The sequence below is a fragment of the Choloepus didactylus genome, chromosome X (genome assembly GCF_015220235.1).
Source record: "Choloepus didactylus isolate mChoDid1 chromosome X, mChoDid1.pri, whole genome shotgun sequence".
In the NCBI taxonomy this organism is placed as follows: Eukaryota; Metazoa; Chordata; class Mammalia; order Pilosa; family Megalonychidae; genus Choloepus; species Choloepus didactylus.
In genome coordinates this window covers 28,647,266-28,669,443 of record NC_051334.1, presented here as the reverse complement: position 1 = coordinate 28,669,443, position 22,178 = coordinate 28,647,266, and the positions used below count along the sequence as shown (strand labels likewise).

At 40.5% G+C, this 22,178-nt stretch overlaps 2 protein-coding genes across 2 annotated transcripts in view; one reads left to right on the top strand and one right to left on the bottom strand.

Moving 5' to 3' along the window:
- Positions 1-22,178, bottom strand: part of IL1RAPL1 (interleukin 1 receptor accessory protein like 1) — a 1,449,662-nt gene that overhangs the window by 431,556 nt on the left and 995,928 nt on the right. The gene's annotated exons all lie outside the window — the stretch shown is intronic.
- On the top strand, positions 10,144-12,069 carry LOC119522901 (fructose-2,6-bisphosphatase TIGAR-like). The gene has a single exon (XM_037821604.1). It carries the CDS (start codon positions 10,176-10,178, stop codon positions 10,986-10,988), a length of 813 nt encoding a protein of 270 aa, XP_037677532.1. The 5' UTR covers positions 10,144-10,175; the 3' UTR covers positions 10,989-12,069.

Genomic DNA, 22,178 nt, shown 5'->3' with positions numbered 1-22,178 from the left:
CTAACAACACATCTATCAGCTGAAAGAATTTGAGATTCTTGACTCCTAAGATTCTGTGCAAAATAAAATCTCTATAAACAAATAATTTTTCAAAAACATACTAGTGATATGAACTATATTCACAAAACTATTTTTAAACAACTAATTAATTATTGTATCTGAAAATCTGATTATAATCATTGAAATAGATCATCAAAACTCCTAACAATCTTTCTCATTCATTCACAAAAGATGATTCCATGACATATTTGGATTCAGAGTAGTTCTTAAAGACTAGCACCTCTTCTGATATGAAACTCGTCCATAGTATATGATAAATAAAACTTACTATTTCTAGCACATTTCTTTCCATAAGACAAAAGAGTGAATCTTTATGAGTTTCCAGGGGCCCTCTGAAAAGTATCAAAGAGAGTTTTAGGTGCAAAAGGTAATGGGAAAGTTTGCTTTTTAAACTCCATCTTTCATTGAGGCCTTGATTTGGGGAAGACAAAAATCAAGTCACCAGGAAAAGGTCAGATAGGATCATGGGTACCTGAGAACATGAATGTTTGTATCTTGGATACCTATTAATCAAAATGACAATACAGTATTTAAATAAACAAAAATCCTTAACATTTTCAGAAATACAGAAAATCTACTGTTTCTTTTACTTTAAGGAGACTAATCAAGGGCATGACAAAATTAGAAATAAAGTGAAGAATCATTCTGGTGAGATCTCAGATAATCTGGAGTGGCATTTTCTACACAAGGCACTTATCTTATTGAAATACATTTATTTATACAATGTTGAAGTTAAGTCAAAAGGTAAAGATGACTAAGTCTCTGCCACCATGTCTAGTCCCAGACCTGATCAGGGCCTCGTGGACACCGATGACATCCCAAAAGGCTATGGTGTCAACAAAGGCTGCTTCCTGACCAATGGGAGGCTGGAGTACTGGTATATAGGGGGCAGGACTGAGAGGCTCAGGCTAGTGTGACAACGAAGGACAAGGCCTTCGGAGCACAGGTAACATGGCCAGAAAACTCAACCGCCGGAGTGCCAACAGACATAGCAGGCCCATTCTCTCCTGTTCCCAAAGGTTGGAACATCAAACCCTGAGAAGATGTAGAGATCCACTTCTGAGGGGTCTCTACGCTTAGTCGTACTTCCCCAAGGTGCCTATTCCCAGGGCCTGGATCTATCCACCTCTGGTTTTCTCCTGGCAATACTGGACTATGTGATGGCTGACATCCTGGAGCTGGCATACAAGAGGGCCAGCAAAAGCCACAAGAGGCTCATCACCCCAGAACACGTGGAAAAGGCCGTGCGGAACAACGCACAACTAAGTCTTCTCTTTAAGCATCTGATGCTGTAATCGATCAGATACGCCCATCTGAGAAGAGCTGCTGATGAGCTGGGACCCACGTGGCCTCCTCCATGCCAATACTGCTCACAGCTGAAGGTGTCTGTTGCTGGTATCAGCAACTGGTATTAAACGATTTAAAGCAAGAACATGCTTCTAACTCTTCTCTGTATCCGTCATTTGGAGTGGGAGGTGTCTGTGAGACATCCAAGGGGAAATATCTCATAGATAGTTGGAGGGATCGAAGGTGGTGGGCAGCGTGGGGTGTTTGAACCAGGGATTTCAGGGAGGAGCAGTTTTTAATGGTGACAGTGCAGAGAGTGGCTCTGGTGGGGATAGCTGGCTGAGGTGGTGGGGTAGAGATGACTTCCTCATTGTATCTGAGGAAATCGAGGCCTTGTGAGGGTGTTGGCTGGGGACTTCTTTGGCATGTTGATGTCCGCAGACTGATGTTAGTAACTGGAGTGGAGCTGAAGACCATGACAGAGGTGCCAAAGGCTTTATTCAGTATAGGGAATGTTTAAGGGTCAGAAAGTGACAACAATGGGGGTGGCAGGAACTTAAACGGAGTGGAGGCTTTACATGAAGACTGAGTTGTGATGGGGGGACAAAGAAATATATAAAAAAGGAATTGTCATGTTGATTTTATTATTAATACCCTGTCTCATTCCAAAAAGGGCAAGACAGGGATTATAAACTGGTGCTTGATTCTTCCTTTGGAATATATCCTTCTATCCTCCCTTGTGAACTCAGGTAAAATTAAATAGGAATATTATATAAGAACTACTATCTGGCCTAAAACATGAAATTCAAGCAATTCTTATGGTTCTTAAATACTACTGGACTTATTTATAAATGTATTCCACTGTAAACATATTCTTAGATGAAACACCAAGTCTGTCTAATGAACAAATATTTGATAAAGCAACATGATTATGAGTGGATGAATACATGTTTAGAGAGATAGAAGTATATTCTAGGTAAATTATGTCCTACATGATAGACTCCAAAGAACATACAATTCATGTAAACACTCTCATGTGCTATGTTAAGTTAGAAATAGGCGTCGTGTCAATTGTTGTAGAAAACTAAGCCCTCCCCTGTGAGCATCAACATTTGAGCTTTCCTCCTCTTCATCATGTGTCTGAGGACCACCTCTTCACCTCTGGCCACTTCGTAAAGGGCTGGCCAGAGGCTGCCTAGTGACCTGAACAATGGGACCAGACGGCCGCCCGGGTTCGAGATCCCAGTTCACCATGCAGTAGACATGTCATCTTGGCATTTATTTCTTCCCTCTGGGCAGCAGTTCCCTCAGGTGTAAAATGGGAGCTAATACATTCTTCCATCTTCAGGTTTTCGTAAGGATTAACTCGACTTGTGCCTGTAATCTGCTGCCTAGGCCAGTGTGAGGCACACAGCACACTGTTAATGAATAGCTGCATCTGGCTCTTCTGTATACACTGTACGCTTAGTCGTACTTTCCCAAGGTGCAGTGGGCCTGGTTCTCTTGGGATTGCTGGAGCCTTGGGCCCTGGTGCTGGAGACCACACCCTGTTGGACCTTGTGGAGAGACAGAAGAGTGCCATGCAGAGGGAGAAGGCAGAGTTAGGTCAGGGAACCAGACAGTCCACACATGGTTTCCTCGCTGCTCCCTGCTGCCTGGGGACACACCCTCTCTCTGCTCTCTCCACCATCTGTCAAAGCAAAAGGACCAGTGTGGCCTTCACCTCCTCACAAGTGTCCCCACAATGGAGGAAATAGTGTCGGGGCTGTGCTCAGGGTGCTTTGGAATATGTGCTTGTAAACATGCAAGGACCTCGTATTTACAGAAAGCTCATTGTCATGATGTTCATTTCACAAATTAGAGATTTGTTCTAGAGAACCATGGAGCACTCCTCACACTGACCAAGCTCAGCTCTTTCTCTTCTGTTGGTTTGAGGAGCAAGCAGGCCTCTCCGCAGCAACTGCCCATGGAGAGTCACCTTCAGCTGATCAAACACACCACAGCACCCCCATCACCACCCCCTCCCGGAAGTTCAGGAGGCTCGTGTCCTGGCTGTGGGTTTCTCATATTCCAGTGTCCACCCTAGGTGAAAGCTTTCAGGGTGGGTAATGCCACAGAATTAGTCATTACAAAGATTTTGATGTGTGGGTAAATAGAGGCCTGATTGGTAAAAATTGTTTATTTTGGCTTGTGGCTGTGGCTTAAGCACAAAACGTAGTCTCCTGGATACTTCCCAGGACAGCACTTCAGAGGATTTCATTCCAGGTGTGAGAAGCCGAAGTAGCAGGTAAGCCGTGTGGGGTTAGTGATATCTGTGGTCTAGGTCAGACATCACAGTCCACACAGTAGCCATGTGGGGGGGGGGTAAGCCATGTAGGGGTTTGTGAGACGTGTGGTCAGGGGTCAGACACAACAGATCATGCAGTAGCCATGGTAGGGGTCAGCCATGGGGGGATTAGTGATATGCATAGTCAGGGTCAGATGTCACAGTCCACACAGTAGCCATGGTGGGGGGTAGGACATGTGCAATTAGTGATATGTGTGGTCAGGGGTCAGACCTCACAGTCCACACTGTAGCCATGGTGGGGGGTAGGCCATGTGGGGTTAGTGATATGTGTGGTCAGGGTCAGAACTCACAGTCCACGCAGTAGCCATGGTGGGGGTTAGCAGTGCTGTTAGGGTCAGACATCATAGTCCACGCAGTAGCCATGGGGAGGTGTAAGCCATGTGGGGTTAGTGATACATGTGATCAGGGTCAGATGTCACAGTCCACGCAGTAGCCATGGTGGGGGGTAGGCCATGTGGGGTTAGTGATATGTGTGGTCAGGGTCAGAACTCACAGTCCACACAGTAGCCATGGTGGGGGGTAGGCCATGTGGGGTTAGTGATATGTGGGGTCAGGGGTCAGAACTCGCAGTCCACACTGTAGCCATGGTGGGGGCAGGTAAGCCATGTGGGGTTAGTGATATGTGTGGTCAGGGGTCAGGAATCAGAGTCCATACAGTAGCCATGGACGGGTAGTAAGCCTTTTGGGGTTAGTGATATGTGTGGTCAGGGTCAGAACTCACAGTCCATGCAGTAGCCATGGTGGGGGTTAGGACATGTGCAATTAGTGATATGTGTGGTCAGAGGGTCTGATCTCACAGTCCACACTGTAGCCATGGTGGGTGTTAGGCCATGTGGGGGTTAGTGATACGTGTGGTCAGGGGGTCTTATCTCACAGTCCACACAGTAGCTATAGTAGGGGGTAAGCCATGTGGGGGTTAGCAGTGCTGTTAGGGTCAGACATCATAGTCCACGCAGTAGCCATGGGGAGGTGTAAGCCATGTGGGGGTTAGTGATACGTGTGGTCAGGGTCAGATGTCACAGTCCATGCAGTAGCTGGCAGGTAATGGGCATGTTGGCTCCTGTAAGGACGGGCTTCCCAGGCTCTCTCAGAATCCCTGACCTCTGAGTGAAGCTGGAGGATGAACTTTTTATGAGCCTGTGTTTATGAGCCCTCTACAATGTCAACAGGCAGGGGAGAATCAGTTAGAGTGACACTGCTGTCCCTTGAAGAGCTGAGTTTCAGCTGTGCTTGTGGATTTCGCAGGAAACATGGGGGCAGGGTCAGCACAGCACCTTTTCTAAATCCTGGACCCTCCCAACTTCACCTTCTCAGAGGCGGAAGGGAGACAGGGAGTGAGAATCGCTGCCCTTCAGACAGCATCAGTCTACTTCTGTTTAGACGTTTTTGCTCATTTCTAAAAGGTTTGTAATTTCATTATATCCAATAAAGGCTTCATTGAACTTGATGAACTAGCCTCAAATAATTTCATGCTGTTTCTCATATAACCTCTAATAATAACAGCCAGTGTTACTGTTCCTCCAATTTATTTGAGAGTATCTTAATTCAGGGACTCTACTAGACATTTAATACACATAATTTTATTTATTTCTGTGAAGTGACTCATGGTATTTACAGCTTAGGAAATGGAATCAAAGAAATGAACTTTCCCAAGACCACACAGCTAGTAAGCCTTAGTATATCCAGGATGGTAACCCAGTCCTATCTGACTCAAACATTCTGCTCCTCTAACCTCACCGCAATGAACTATGTATTGTCTGTCACACTGCAAACTTTTTGAACCAAAATTCAGGACCAACGGTCTGAGAGCAAAAGAATATCTGAAAATAGGATTCCTGTGGAAAATACACTAGACTAAAAGTATCATGAAAGCAAAGACATGGCCTGTTTGGATCATCCCCTGTGCTGGTTTGTATATCTTATGTCCCCTGGAAAAAGCCATATTCTTTAATGCAATCTTGTGGGGGCAGAAGTGTTAGTGTTGGTTAGGTTGGAACCTTTGTATTAGGTTGTTTCCATGGAGGAGTGACCCTCCCAACTGTAGGTGATAACTCTGATTAGATAATTTCCATGGAGGGGTGGCCCTGCCCATTCAGCATGGGCCTTGATTAGTTTACTAGAGCACTAAATAAGAGCTCAGACAGAAGGAGCGAGCTAGCTGCAGCCAAGAGGGACACTTTGAAGATGGCCCTTGGAAGCTGACCGCTGACATTTTGGAGAGCACTGTTTTGAAACACAACCTGAGAGCAAGCAGATGCCAGCCACATGCCTTCCCAGCTAACAGAGGTTTTCTGGACACCATTGGCCATCCTCCAGTGAAGGTACCTGATTGTTGATGCCTTACCTTGGACACTTTATGGCCTTAAGACTGTAACTGTGCAACCAAATAAACCCCCTTTATAGAAGCCAATCCATCTCTGGTGTTTTGCATAATGGCAGCATTAGCAGACCAGAACACCCCCCTACCCCTAGCATTAGAGCAGGGACCTGACACATAAGATGCTCAATACCTATGAATAGATTGCATGAATGAATGATTTTACAGACTGACTTTGAATCAGGGAAACACAATGAACCCAGGGAACACTATAAACTGAGATAAGAAAGGGTCCCCTTGGATAGAACTGATGGCTTAGAAATGCAACATGAGAACTAAGAGAGTCAGTTTACTAGACCCGTGATTCTCAAACGTCAATGTTCTTCCAAATCACCTGGGGATCTTGTTACAATTCAAGTAGTGATTCAGTAGGGGTAGGGCCTGAGATCCTGCATGCTTAAGAAGCCTGCAGATGATGTCCACGTTGCTGGCTCAAGGACCACACTTTGAATCGCAGGGATAGACTCCCCTGGATGTCATAAATTATTCTCAGGGTATCTCTCCTTTAGGACCCTGAGTACAGGCACCATGCCTTGTTCTGAACAACAGTGAATGCAAATAGCATAAATAATCAGACCTGATGGTATTGATTAACATGCACAAGCATTCTATTGAATTATTTATGTTGCAACTCAGCTGGTGCCTGGTTTTACTTTAATGTAACTCGCCAGACATCAGCCAACTTCTGACCATCTGTCAGGGCTTCACCTAGATGATATCCAGGCACTTACCCCTTAAAAAAAAAGACAGAAGACAAGCCTACCTTTATTGCTCTCCCAATTCTCTCTATATGCTCTTTTTCCACTTCTTCGTATCCTTCCTTCTATCACAGTGGGGGCCAAAGACCAACTCTGAAAATGTGTTCTCTACTAAGAAACCGCAAGATCCAAAATTATATTCTTGGTCTTAGCTATGCCCTCCACAAAATGCTGACAATGACGAGGGTGATGGTGATGATAAACAACTCAAGCTTCTGATTTGCAGATGTGAGACTGTTTGAATAGTTAAAATACTTTACTCTAACTTGCAAATGACTCATTAGCTTCCACATTCTCAGTCCTATAGCTCTCCATGCTGCATACAAATATGACCCTGTCTCTAGCTGCCTGGATTATTATAATTTTGGTTCAAAGAAAGTCTAATCCATTAGATTGTAAATCCATAGGGACAGATGCCTTATCAGTTGCTGCTTACCATTGAATTCCCAGTGCCTAGTCCAGTACCTGAGACATAATAGGTACTCAGTAAATATTTACTGAATGAATGAATGTTTGTATAGTAAAAGATAAGCAGGTATATACAAGTAGATATCTAGGGCAGTTTTTCTCAAACTGAGGTTTGAGGGTTCTCAAGAGAAAAAAATTGTGTTTTCATTTTGGAGATACTCTAAGAAATTAACTAGTATATAACTAAGCACTGCCACTGGATTTTAGTGTGGCAGATGGGCAGGTGCCTATGGTTGAGTTGGAGCCAAGTAGAAGAGTTATAACCACTTTGGGCTGATAAAAAATATGAAATAAGCAAGTGAAGTTTCTGAAAAAGTATGAAGAGAGAAAAGCAGAGAGAGAATGAGCTACACCTTGGCATTCAGCAGCAAATATATGCAGGACTCAGAGCACTTTTGGAATTGGTGGAATGTGAGCAGAAGATCTTTTTGAGCAGTGGCTCTTTAGTTCCAATTACCCATTTGGAACCTCTGGCATCTTACTTTGCCTTTGATATCAGTTTCTCCCAGGAAAGGGCAATAGGGAAAAGGGGAAACAAATCACTTCTTTATTATCTTTTGGACCCTGTTTATAAAAAGGAGGGTTTTAACAAGGCTCACTTTTCAGGCAAAAGGGGAAAAGAGGGTGGGCTCTGGAAATAGCCCTCCCCGCGCCCCCCATTCCCTTTATTCCTTCATTGGACTAAGGTTTTGTGACTTAGTCCACTCAAGAAATAGGTTTCAATAACACATGAAAGATAACTGAGTAAATACCTCTTTTACTCCTTAAAATTCACATGGTACCTCCCACCAGTGCCAGCTCTGCATAAGACCAGTGAAGTCCAAGGCTAATTATGCCTGCAGAATAAATTACATGGTTTCAAATTTCACGGTGTTATTCAGAAATGTTCCCTGCATGTCAACTTGGGGTTGGCCCAATTTCTTTTTTTGGGGGGATGACTAATGATGTCCTGTCAATAATTAAATAGTGAGAACTGATATTTTCCTGTGCTACACAATTCTGGGAAGAAGCATACTTTCCTGGTTTTGTACAAAAAATACTGGAATCAGACAACTATAACTTAACTACTTGTTCCAAGCAATACCTGTTCTTGAATGGAAAGATGCTGAACCAACCAAACACTTTGGGCTTTACTTATCAAGATCAATACCTGACTAATTCACCATTAATCACTTTAAGACCCTTGTACTGTTGTCTCTACAGTCCAAAGACAGTATTACGTAAACTCTGCTAATCTTAGCCATTTCCCCACTTTACAAGATCCACCTTGAAATTTTCCAACCTGGGCTTGAAACTCCTAAAATATCCCCTTTTGACACACTACCAAGACTGTCAAGATGGTGTTCTGTCTTACTGCAGTAGACCTAATAAACTTGGTTTTGCTCAATCAACGGATTATTCTGGTCATCTTTTGCGGGAGTTGACAATTAATAATATTAAACAGCCAGAACTGCCCTAATCTCTGTAAAAGGGTGTCGAAGGATTAAAAGATATGCTTCCTATCCTTGAGGACATTACTATCCACAGTCTGAAATGTATAAATATTATAAGAATTCAAAGATAAGAAACATCAGCATCAACTGAAGGATTCCGGGGAAGGCTTCCAAAGGACATGAACTCAGCTTTGAGGTACCTGCAAAGCTAGTTAGGAATTAAAGCACATTTAAAAATGTCTCCTCAATGACAGTATTCAGGCCACAACTGTCTGTCATTTTTTTTGTCTGCAAAGTGTTAGCATTTTGTCCTGACAGGGGCCTGGGAGGTATGGCAGTAATATGGAAAAAGCCTATTGGGTAGTCAGGAGATCTGGGTTTCATTTTTGGCTTTTCACTAACTCACAGTCCAACCCCTGAGAAGCCCTTCAAAACATCTGAGTTTTACTCCTTAATCTGACAAATGTTGGCATTGGATTATATGATCTCTACAATCAGTTTCAGCATTAATAGTCTAGAAATCTAGCCTACATCCCTTACTTAAATGTATATTTATTTGTATATTTCATTTGAAATCAGCACAAGTGAAACCCAAAAGCAATAAAACAATTTTAAAGTGTGTATTGTACCAGCATCCTTTGCTCTATTCGCAATATATACTCTATACATGCAATATATACTCATATAAATGCCAAAAAGAATACTTGACCTAAGATATGTGAAGAAAGAAAATGTTTTGCAGACTTCTGCTCTGCTTGTTGAGGGGAAACTATCTCATTTAACCAAATATGGGGCTACACTGAGATGGATGATGCTTTATTTTCATAATTTAAAGTTATTTCAGATGTAGACTAAGGCAGAATGAGTCATATGTGTATTCCACAAATTGATGAAACAGGCTCACACTCACAAATAGAACCAAGAATTCAATAGTAAAGGAAAATGGAATTGTTGTCTGTTATAAGTCAATAAATGCATACCTGCATCTTTTTCCTCTCTTCTTGCCTTTTACACTGAGATATCTAATTTCTGGGGTTCAAATTGGCAAATAGAAAAATTGCTGTCAGAGTCATCTTCCTAAAAGAATACCATGCTCAAAAATCTATGATGGCTTCAAGGAGGATGAGACACACACAGTACAGACCTAGACACAATCTCTACGGTGGAGCCTAGCTCGGCTGAGCTCAGTCTAGATTGGCCAATCCCCATCAGTTCCACAGATGCCTGAGTGAGAATTAAAGATGGTTGTTTCAAGCCACAGAGTTTCCAGGTAGGTTTATTATGCAGCAGTACTGTGAAAGTAGCTAATAGGCCAAGGAAACTCGATAAGGAAGTAAAAATAAATAGTTCTTGGCAGTGTGGGGGAGCGGGCGGCGCGGTGTGGTGCCTGGGCAAGGGACGCCGAGCTGTGGTCCTTGCTTTGCCTCCCTCCGGACCCAAGGAGGATGACTCGCTTCGCTCTGACAGTTATCCGACATGGAGAAACAAGACTTAACAAGGAGAAAGTACTTCAAGGACAAGGAATAGATGAGCCTCTTTCAGAAACTGGATTTAAGCAAGCAGCCGCCGTTGGCATATATCTTAAAAATGTCAAGTTTTCTCATGCTTTCTCTAGTGATCTCACGAGGACTAAGCAGACCATGCATGGCATTTTGGAGAAAAGCAAGTTGTGCAATAATATGACAGTAAAGTATGATTCGAGACTTCGAGAAAGGAAATATGGGGTTGCAGAAGGCAAGGCGCTGACTGAGCTAAGGACATTGGCGAAAATAGCTGGGGAGGAATGCCCTACCTTCACCCCACCTGGAGGAGAGACGCTGGACCAGGTGAAAATGCGTGGAAAAGTCTTTTTTGAAAATCTTTGTCAGTTGATCCTGGAAGAAGCAGATCAAAAAGAACAGTTCTCACAAGGCGCACCAGGCAACTCTCTGGAAACTTCTTTAGCAGAAATATTTCCTTTAGCAAAAAACCTCAGATCCGAATTTAATTCCAACGGCAGTACTCCAGGATTAGCAGCCAGTGTCTTAGTTGTGAGTCATGGAGCTTACATGAGAAGCCTGTTTGATTATTTTCTGACTGACCTTAAGTGTTCCTTACCAGCAACTGTGAGCAAATCTGAGATTGCTTCAGTCAGTCCCAATACAGGGATTAGTCTCTTTATCATAAATCTGGAAGAAGGAAAAGAAGGTAAACCCACAGTTCAGTGTGTTTGTATGAACCTAAAGGAGCATCTAAACGGAGTGACTGAAACCCACTAAGTTTAGACCTACATCAAAATCTAACCGTTTTGAGCCTCTGAGGGAGAGAGTGCCTTTGGCCTTATTTATTTCTGTCCTCTGCTAGTGCTGATTTGCAAACAGTTAAATCAGCATTCTGTTATAGCAGGTTATAAAGTTTGAATGCAATCATAGCCACATAAGACACTAATGTAAAACCATTTAGAAATGACTTATTTGTTTGAGTTCAGTTGGCATGTTCCAGAGTGATTTTCCCATCCTGCCCAGTTCCCTCTCCGGATTGTAAATGGATGAAGGAACTCACTGTTGTAAGATGAGGGATTAATAACCTTGTTACTGTGTTTCTTTCCTTTTTTCTTACATTGATTTTTTTTTTACTGTCTGAAAATCTAGCCTGTTTATTGGCTCTTGGTAAGATACTGTATGCTTTTTACTATCTCAACCGGTGTTTGAGAGAAAAAACGGTTTATTCTGTAATTCCTACTGCATATTTATAGTGACAATGTTATTTAAAAAAAAAAAAACTCTGTCCTTTAAATGAAAACCTTTTACTGTCATAAGTTTATGTAAAGTAAAATGACACTAAAGGGTTTTTTTTTTTTTTACAGGAATCAACTGTTGGAATTTTTTTGTAGTTGGTTTGGAATGTGGGTGAATGAAGGTTATGCTTTCAGGATGGTCTGGTGTGGAACAGAAGTTAAGGCATTGTTTGATTAATGAATTAAAGAAGGAGTCTCTGAGCAGGAGAAGATAGAAGAGCAACTCTTCTAAATGATTAGTCTAAGTTAGTCTGTTTTGCAAAAGACAAGGTAGTGGAAGCTAAGAAAGCAAATAAGTTTAGCTAAGAGAATAAAGGTGAAATATCCACTTACTTATCTAAACTATAAGCTGATGAACTTACAGTTTAAGGAAGGCTTTAGAGAAAATGAACAGTTAACAGCACCACTATACAGTAACCTCAGAATAAAAGAGGAGGCACAGTTGAAAATTTCAAGTGGTGCTGTGGTAACCAACTGGTTAAATTGTGGAACGTACAGATGAGTTTGCTGTTTCTTTCCACCAGATGGCGCTGGAAAAAAGTGATTTTGATTAACTTAATTTTGCCCAAAGGATTGGTCCCTCAAAAATCCTTATGTATAAATGGAGTTTGCTTTTAAGTTATCATGTTAATGAAAACTGAGACTCTAGTCTTAAATGAGGATTAATACTAAAGTTGTCTGTTAAGGCTAAAGTCACATAGTCAACATTTATTTTGAGCATCATTTAAATCACATATGAAGTCCAATATTGAATGGTTTCTCAATGTGCCCAGTACCACCAGGATTTCCTGCCACTATTGAAACAGCTTGTGGTCGAGCACCAGAGGAAGTGAGTGAAAACTTGAAAGAATAACAGAAAAGGACAAACAATAGTAAATATCCACATTCCCACCATTCAGAAGTAATAATTGTTAAGATTTTGTTGTATTTGCTTTCCTTTTTCTATGAAGACATAGAATATTAAGATATAAAGTAAGTCCCCTTAACCAGTTCTTGCATTGAGTTCATGTATACTTTCATCTATTTTTTACATTTCACTTTGTATCCATAAGGAAACTATTTTTTTGTCGTTTGTAGAATGTACACAAATGTCATTGAGATGAATGTATTCTTTATTTTCACTTATAGTTTGGGGCTCTGTCTTTGTTGCTATGTATAGATCTAGTTAATTACTTATAACCACTGTAATCTATTGAATAAATATTAGCACATTTAAAAAAAAAAAAAAATAGTTCTTTGTGCCTGAGCCAGTGACATAGGCTAGAGTGTCCCATAGAGACTCCACAGAGCGACATGCCTCTCTACCAGTTAGGACCGGTAACATGTACCCAAGTTTGACAGAAAAAAAAAAAAAGAGAAAAAGTTTATTGTTAATAATAAATATTTATTTAATTCTCTAAAAACACATTTTAAGTAATGATGAAGATTAATCATAATCAACCAATCAATAAAGAAAAGCACTGGGATAATAAGTCATATTGGGTATTTATAAACTAATATTAAAGAATTTTCATTTAGGAAAATAAGCTATTTTTAAAATATCTTGAAATAATGAGCAGCAAACTGAATGGAAAAGCTTGCTGGGGCAAAAAATCACAAAGAAAAAAGAGTGACTATTTTGCTTTAGCAAAATCACTGTGAACAATAAATCGGGGAGGGGGATAGCATCTATCTTTGTCTGATTTTATTTCACAGTCTAGTGGCCTATACAAAATGCTTACATAAGAGCAAGATAATTTAAGATTATACTCATGAGAGCAAATCTATAACAAAAAAAGCCTATACATTTTTGGAAGAGAAGAATTCTATATAGATTCAATAAACAAAGACAATGACTAAGTGTCACTGTGTATCGTTTTGTTCTCATAAAATTGTCTTGGATTTTTTGGAGATGTTACATGAACTATGGTCTCAGGCTAGAGTTAGATATTTTGGTTTTGAAATTTTGAACAATCTTCTTTGGAGCTGAGATTAGAGGAACATCTTTTTGAACTACAAACTACATATATTATTATACATTAACTACATATATTGTTATATATTTTATTAACATTCCAAAAGTTCATGAAGGAATCAACTAATAAACAGAAAATATAATTTGTCATTTAAGTCCTCGAGTAATAGATTTTAAAACGTGCCCTGACTGCCCTGGGAGAAAATGATTATAGAAAAAAAGTAATGTCAGAAAAGGAGTGCACTCTGGGCTTTGCTGTAAGAGAATACATAGGTAAGACCATGTGTCTCCTTGTTTTTTTCTGAATTTCCCATGTCAGTTAATCAAAGTTCAATTCTCATAATTACCAAGGCTTCAGCTTCTACTTAAATCCTTTCCGTCCCTCACCCATACCCCATCATTCAACAAATCCTATCACCAATGTGCCTCTTATATGTCCGATGCTATCACCCTCACTCTGATCTCATTTCCTCTCATCTGACCTTTCCTAACAGGGTATTGTGGAAGGTTGTAAAAATGTTCACAATACTTTGCATCAGCTCTCAACAAAAGTGGAGCCGTTTTCCTATCCCTTGTATGTGGGCTGCTGTCTTGGATTCCTTGGACCAAAAGAATGTGGCAAAGGGGATGTGGAATCAGTTCTGAGCCTTGACTGCAAAAGCTTCCACTCTTCCACTCTTGCCATGCTTAGAAACCATTGCCATCATGTCTGTAAGCCCAGGCTAAGTTGCTGCATAATGAGACACACGTGGCTCAGTCATCCCTCTCACCCCAGCTGCAGTCGGCCAACCCCCAGATTAAGAGCTGCCCTGATGACCAACAGCAGATACAGATGCATGGGCGAGCCCAGCAGAAGATACATCCAGCTGAGCACAGCCCCAACTGCAAAGCCCCCCCCCAAAAAGAATAGCAATCCCAAATCAAATTAGTCATTGTTTTCAGCCACTATGTTCTGGGGTAGTTTGGCGCACAGAAAACTCTGATATAGCTACTAATTCACATATTCATGGTAGCATGTCACTTCTAATCTGTTGGAAGCATCATGAAGCTGGAGGTATAAGGATGCAAAAGAACAAGAAATGGTGGGAAATAAAGATAGCAAGAGATTCTTGGGGGCTGGTGATGGGGATGAAGTGACAGAAGAAGATGAAATATAAGAATAAAAAAACACTAAGATCATTCTCAGAACTTCTTGATACCCATTTGCTAGCTCTGGCTTGTTCTCTTTCCTCTCCTTACATTGGAAATCAATGGCCTATTGAAGACAAGGGAACTCTGGTATTTCCAGGCTCATCATCATTATAAAATAACACTAACACATAGAATATGTTTGTTATGTGCCTAACATTGAGATGAGTGCTTATGCAAATGACTTCAAGTAATCTTCACAACAACTTAAAGAGATGGCTATAATTATTATCATAAAGTAGTTGCTCACCCAAGTTTACACTGCGAGGGGCAGAAGAGTGCTTTGCCACTGGACCCTGTCCTCCAGTCACCCTCCTTCCCATAAAGCAACAGTCAGTTCGAGCTCAGTAGCTTCTGTCTTTGCTCTCCAGTTGCCACCAACCCTGCTGTTCTCAAGTTTTTGCACATGGCTTCTTTAATTAATTAATCTAATTATTTGTCCTCTGTAGGCATCTGAGATCTACTGCATTCCTCATTCTTGCTTAAAGCAGTGGTTCTTACAATTTCATCACTTGGCAGCTTTAAATTTATGGATGCCTGGTGTATTAGTTAGGATTCTCTAGGGAAACAGAATCAACAAGAGATATCTGTAAATATAAGATCTTATAAAAGTTTCTCATGCAACTGTGGGGATGCACAAGTCCAAATTCTGTAGGGTAGGCAGCAAACTGGCAACTCCAATGAAGATATTCGATGAACTACTCAGGCAGCAAACTGGCAACTTCAACGAACTCCTCAGGAAACACTTTGCTGGCTAGCCGAAGAAGTGAAGGTCCCCTCTCTGTCTCGCTTAAAAGTCTTCGACTGATTGGATTAAATCCAGTTGACTGCATTCTCTCATTGTGGAAGACACGCCCCTCATTGATGTCAACAGTCACAGCTGCAGCCAATTGACTGATGATTTAATAAACCAGCCTTCTGGTTTATTAACCAGCCACAAATGTCCTTGCAGTAACACTGAGGACAATGCGTGCTTGACCAGACACCTGGACACCACCACCTGGCCAAGTTGACACATGAACCTACCCGTCACACCTAGATTCCACCTCTAAGAAACTTATTTGTTTGGGACACGATTTGTATGTGGAGATTTTTAAAAGCTCTCCAGCTGATTCTAATGTACAGCCATGGTTGAGAAATACTGGGACAAAGGGATGAGAGATTATTCATTTCCTCCTTCACTCTCTTACCTCTCTGAAGAAGGGTACTTACAAATAATACCTTATAAATAAAAAATCAGGATGGTGAATGTAAGAGCTGTACAGAACCCTGTAATCAAACCCTCCCAGCCAGCACCTCCTTTAGGTTACTTCATGGCAGCTATCCCACAGACTCAGAACCACGCTGCATACTACCCTCCTAGCCAAACTGCCTCCCTGCACTGATCAGGGTGCCAGACCTCATCCATTCCAAAATATGCCTGGTGCTATCCACCCAGCTGCAACTACACCACCATTTAGTACTATGAGACCAGCTTTCTCACAGATTCCATGAGTCATGTCAACACAATGTGCTGCTAATACATCAACTCAGACAATGTGTCCATGTCCTGTGGCTGCTGCAGCTGCAGCTACTCCTGCTGTCCATACCATTTCACAGTATAAATATGCCTCAGGAGTCCACAATCCTCACAACATTTTAACACACCACCACAAGTTCCCATGCAGCAGCCTGCTGTCCAAGTACAAGGTCAGGAACCTTTGACTGCTTCCACATTGGTATGTGCTCCTCCTCAAGAGCAAAAGCAAAACGTGGGTGAATGGTTCTTTCCTCTTATTGAAGCCATGCACCCTACCTCCTTGCTAGGAAAATTATTGGCATGTTGTTGGAAGTTGATAATTCAGAACTTCTTCATAGTTTGAGCCTCCATAGTGTCTCCATTCTATGGTTGATGAAGCTGTAGGTGTACTACAAGCCAACCAAGCTAAAGAGGCTACCCAGAAAGCAGTTAACACTGTCACAGGTGTTCCAACTGTTTAAAATTGATCAGGGACCATGAAAAGTCACTTGTGCTTTCCTGAAGAAAAATATTTCAGCATCGAAAAACTTAAATATTGTGAAAAAATTGCAAAACATAAAACAAATTTAAAAAGGAAAGGAAACTTTGAACCTTACGTGCCGAGCAAATGCCAGGTCTAGCAAACATACTGCTACTCCTAGACTACTTATTGATTTAAAAAAAAACAAAACAGTAAAATATAAAAACAAATAAATGGTTTGTAGACCCCGGGAAAAAGAATTTTCAGCAAAATACAAAAATTTAAAGCATTCCTTTCTTTAATTTTCTAATTCTTTACTGTGGACTAGCTCAGAACATCACGGCTGCTTTAGGTAACAGAATTGATAACTGGAGCAAGGAGACATAGTTTGGATTATTAAATCTCTCTTTGATAAAAATTCCTCAAACAGTGAAAAAAAATAAATCAAATCAGGCTACATCAGAACCAGCAATATTTGCAGGCAGAAAAGTAGGCTACCTTCCCAACATGATCATGATTTCAGGATACTGTCCAAAAATGCCTTTCTCAAAGGTCACAGTGCCTGACATTCCACCACTGGGAAAGTTTAAGGCTTACAACACTGTATTTTTCCATCATTTAAAAAACACACAAAGACTCCCAATGAGGGTAAACTTGTCCGTGTCAGTCTTACTGCTGTGATTTTTTTCTTTTACCACATCATGTTCCTCAGGAGAGCGAGTTCAGATCAGGGTACTAACAGAGAAGGATGTATGATTTTTAGAGAAGGGGAAGCATAATTTTGGATCATGGATCACTACTCTAGCGAATTTCCTAGTTACGGAACCGAGAAGTCTGAGGAATTATGTAGCTGCATGTGGTGGGGTGGAGATGAGGAGGGCAGTTAGCTGGCTGGGGTGAGGTAGAGTAGTATTTGGAGAATTGACTATTATTGCTTTTTCCTTCAACCTGATGTCTGATTACAGTACTTTCCCCCTTTTTCTCTTTATTCATAACATCTCTTTGTTTACTCATTTATGCAATGTGCATAAAGTATTTACAGTATACAAAACACTATTGAAAATACAAAGATGTCAAAGGCATATGCCCTCAAGGAGTGTATACAACTTAAAGAACTTTCATAACAATGTGATAAAACAGAGAAAATAGGATTGAATCTCATTCAGTTTTCTTAAACTCAAGAGCTTAAAATAAATCTGTTAACTCTGGATGGCCTGGAAGTGCTGTCTAATAATTTTTCATAATTCACAGACATTTCCTATTTCACTGACTATTTTAAGTCATGAAATGGAAAGTGAATCACTGAGACTCACATTTCGGTCTGAACAAAAGCAGTGCCCTTCAAATGGAAGAACTCACTGAGGGTTATTTTTTTTTTTGTAACTAATAAAGTCTTTATGAAATATAAATAAATATTAGAAGCCAAAATTAAATTCATAACCCCAGAAACTTAACCTAGACTAATGGAAGCCTCGACAATTTCAGCAGAAAACAAAGGGAATTTCTCTTTTATCTCAAGTATATATGAAACTCATTCTCCTAAAGAGAGTGAAAGAACTGATTTTCACTTATTTGGTAAGACCTAATACAATTTCTGACCTTCTAGCAGAAGTCACCACCTTATAGCCACGGCAACAATGACAACGGTGATAGCATGTTGAAAAAGAGACAAGTCAACAGTTAAAAAAAGGATTATCATATGATAGTAAGGAGCTGTACATCACCATAATCATAAGGATCAGAGGGAAACAAGAGGACCCTAAAAAAGGTAGACAATTACAACAAAATGTTCCAGGGGTTCTACAAAACCTGACTTAACTATATAGATCTCTCCCACCAGGTGGTTCACAGTTCTGAAACTTCTCATTACTCACTCCTTGGAGGCATTCAGAAGAAATGAGAATTTTAATTGTATTACAGTATGGAATTACATTATGTAGTTGTATTATTGCACGTACATTATGCAAAATAGGAAGAATAAACCATTACAATTATAGGGTCATGGAAGGCTGGAATTGGAAAAGATTCTATAGAGCACCTGGTCCAGCTGTGTGCCCAAGAATTGTGGGGAGGAGGGGTTGCAAAAAATACCGATTCCAGGACCCCAGTCCCAGAAATTCTGATTTAATGGTTCTAGGGTGGGACAGGGGAATCTTTACCCAGATGATTCTGTTTGAAGGTTATCTGAGATATTCACTTAAGGAAATGCTGCTCTAGTGTTTCCATTTTTTTTTTTTAACCTTCATTTTATTGAGATATATTCGCATACCATGCAGTCATACAAAACAAATCATACATTCGATTGTTCACAGTACCATTACATAGTTGTACATTCATCACCTAAATCAATCCCTGACACCTTCATTAGCACACACACAAAAATAACAAGAATAATAATTAAAGTGAAAAAGAGCAATTGAAGTAAAAAAGAACACTGGGTACCTTTGTCTGTTTGTTTGTTTCCTTCCCCTATTTTTCTACTCATCCATCCATAAACTAGACAAAGTGGAGTGTGGTCCTTATGGCTTTCCCAATCCCATTGTCACCCCTCATAAGCTACATTTTTATACAATTGTCTTCGAGATTCATGGGTTCTGGGTTGTAGTTTGATAGTTTCAGGTATCCACCACCAGCTACCCCAATTCTTTAGAACCTAAAAAGGGTTGTCTAAATTGTGCGTAAGAGTGCCCAACAGAGTGACCTCTCAGCTCCTTTTGGAATCTCTCTGCCACTGAAGCTTATTTCATTTCCTTTCACATCCCCCTTTTGGTCAAGAAGATGTTCTCCGTCCCACGATGCCAGGTCTACATTCCTACCTGGGAGTCATACTCCACACGTTGCCAGGGAGATTCACTCCCCTGGGTGTCTGATCCCACATAGTGGGGAGGGCAGTGATTTCACCTTTCAACTTGGCTTAGCTAGAGAGAGAGGGCCACATCTGAGCAAAAAAGAGGCATTTGGGAGGAGGCTCTTAGGCACAATTATAGGGAGGCCTAGCCTCTCCTTTACAGCAACCGTCTCCCCAAGGGTAAAACCTATGGTAGAGGGCTCAACCCATCAAACCACCAGTCCCCTATGTCTGTGGTCATGTTAGCAACCATCGAGGTGGGGTAGGCCAATACTCCTGCATTCTCCACAGGCTCCTCAAGGGGGCACTACATATTTTTTCCTTGTTTTTTTTTTTTTTTTTTTTTAACTTTTTTTTCTTTTTTAAATGAACTGTATGAAAAAAAATTAAAAAAAAAAAACAAAAAAACATACAATAAAAGACCATTTCAAAGAGACCATAACAAGGGAGTAAGAAAAAGACAACTAACCTAAGATAACTGCTTTACTTCCAACATGTTCCTACTTTACCCCAAGAAAGTTACCTAATATAGCAACATTTCTGTGAACTTGTTCCTACTATATCCATCAGAAATTAACAGAACATAGTCATTCCTGGGCATCCCCAGAACATTAAATAGCTTATCTGTTCTTCTTGGATTATTGTTCCCCCTTCCTTAATTGCTCTCTATTGCTAGTTCCCCTACATTCTACATTATAAACCATTTGTTTTACATTTTTCAAAGTTCACATTAGTGGTAGCATATAATATTTCTCTTTTTGTGTCTGGCTTATTTCGCTTAGCATTATGTCCTCAAGGTTCATCCATGTTGTCATATGTTTCACGAGATCGTTCCTTCTTACTGCCGCGTAGTATTCCATCGTGTGTATATACCACATTTTATTTATCCACTCATCTGTTGAAGGACATTTGGGTTGTTTCCATCTCTTGGCAATTGTGAATAATGCTGCTATGAACATTGGCGTGCAGATATCTGTTCGTGTCACTGCTTTCCGATCTTCCGGGTATATACCGAGAAGTGCAATCGCTGGATCGAATGGTAACTCTATATCTAGTTTTCTAAGGAACTGCCAGACTGACTTCCAGAGTGGCTGAACCATTATACACTCCCAACAACAATGAATAAGAGTTCCAATTTCTCCACATCCCCTCCAGCATTTGTAGTTTCCTGTTTGTTTAATGGCAGCCACTTTAATTGGTGTTAGATGGTATCTCATTGTGGTCTTAATTTGCATGTCTCTAATAGCTAGTGAAGCTGAACATTTTTTCATGTGTTTCTTGGCCATTTGTATTTCCTCTTCAGAGAACTGTCTTTTCATATCTTTTGCCCATTTTATAATTGGGCTGTCTGTACTATTGTCATTGAGTTGTAGGATTTCTTTATATATGCAAGATATCAGTCTTTTGTCAGATACATGGTTTCCAAAAATTTTTTCCCATTGAGTTGGCTGCCTCTTTACCTTTTTGAGAAATTCCTTTGAGGTGCAGAAACTTCTAAGCTTGAGGAGCTCCCATTTATCTATTTTTTCTTTTGTTGCTTGTGCTTTGGGTGTAAAGTCTAGGAAGTGGCCGCCTAATACAAAGTCTTGAAGATGTTTTCCTACATTATCTTCTAGGAGTTTTATGGTACTTTCTTTTATATTGAGATCTTTCATCCATTTTGAGTTAATTTTGTGTAGGGTGTGAGGTAGGGGTCCTCTTTCATTCTTTTGCATATGGAGAGCCAACTCTCCCAGCCCCATTTGTTGAAAAGACCATTATGACTCAGTTCAGTGACTTTGGGGGCCTTATCAAACATCAGTCGGCCATAGATCTGAGGGTCTATCTCTGAATTCTCAATTCGATTCCATTGATCTATATGTCTATCTTTGTGCCAGTACCATGCTGTTTTGACAACTGTGGCTTTATAATAAGCTTCAAAGTCAGGGAGTGTAAGTCCTCCCACTTCGTTTTTCTTTTTTAGAGTGTCTTTAGCAATTCGAGGCATCTTCCCTTTCCAAATAAATTTGGTAACTAGCTTTTCCAAGTCTGCAAAGTAGGTTGTTGGAATTTTGATTGGGATTGCATTGAATCTGTAGATGAGTTTGGGTAGAATTGACATCTTAATGACATTTAGCCTTCCTATCCATGAACATGGAATATTTTTCCATCTTTTAAGGTCCCCTTCTATTTCTTTTAGTAGAGTTATGTAGTTTTCTTTGTATAGGTCTTTTACATCTTTGGTTAAGTTTATTTCTAGGTACTTGATTTTTTTAGCTGCTATTGAAAATGGTATCTTTTTCTTGAGTGTCTCTTCAGTTTGTTCATTTCTAGCATATAGAAACATTACTGACTTATGTGCATTAACCTTGTATCCCGCTACTTTGCTAAATTTGTTGATTAGCTCTAGTAGCTGTATCGTCGATTTCTCAGGGTTTTCCAGATATAAGATCATATCATCAGCAAACAATGACAGTTTTACTTCTTCTTTTCCAATTTGGGTGCCTTTTATTTCTTTGTCTTGCCGGATTGCCCTGGCTAGCACTTCCAGCACAATGTTGAATAACAGTGGTGACAGCGGGCATCCTTGTCTTGTTCCTGATCTTAGAGGGAAGGCTTTCAGTCTCTCACCATTGAGTACTATGCTGGCTGTGGGTTTTTCATATATGGCCTTTATCATGTTGAGGAAGTTTCCTTCAATTCCTACCTTTTGAAGTGTTTTTA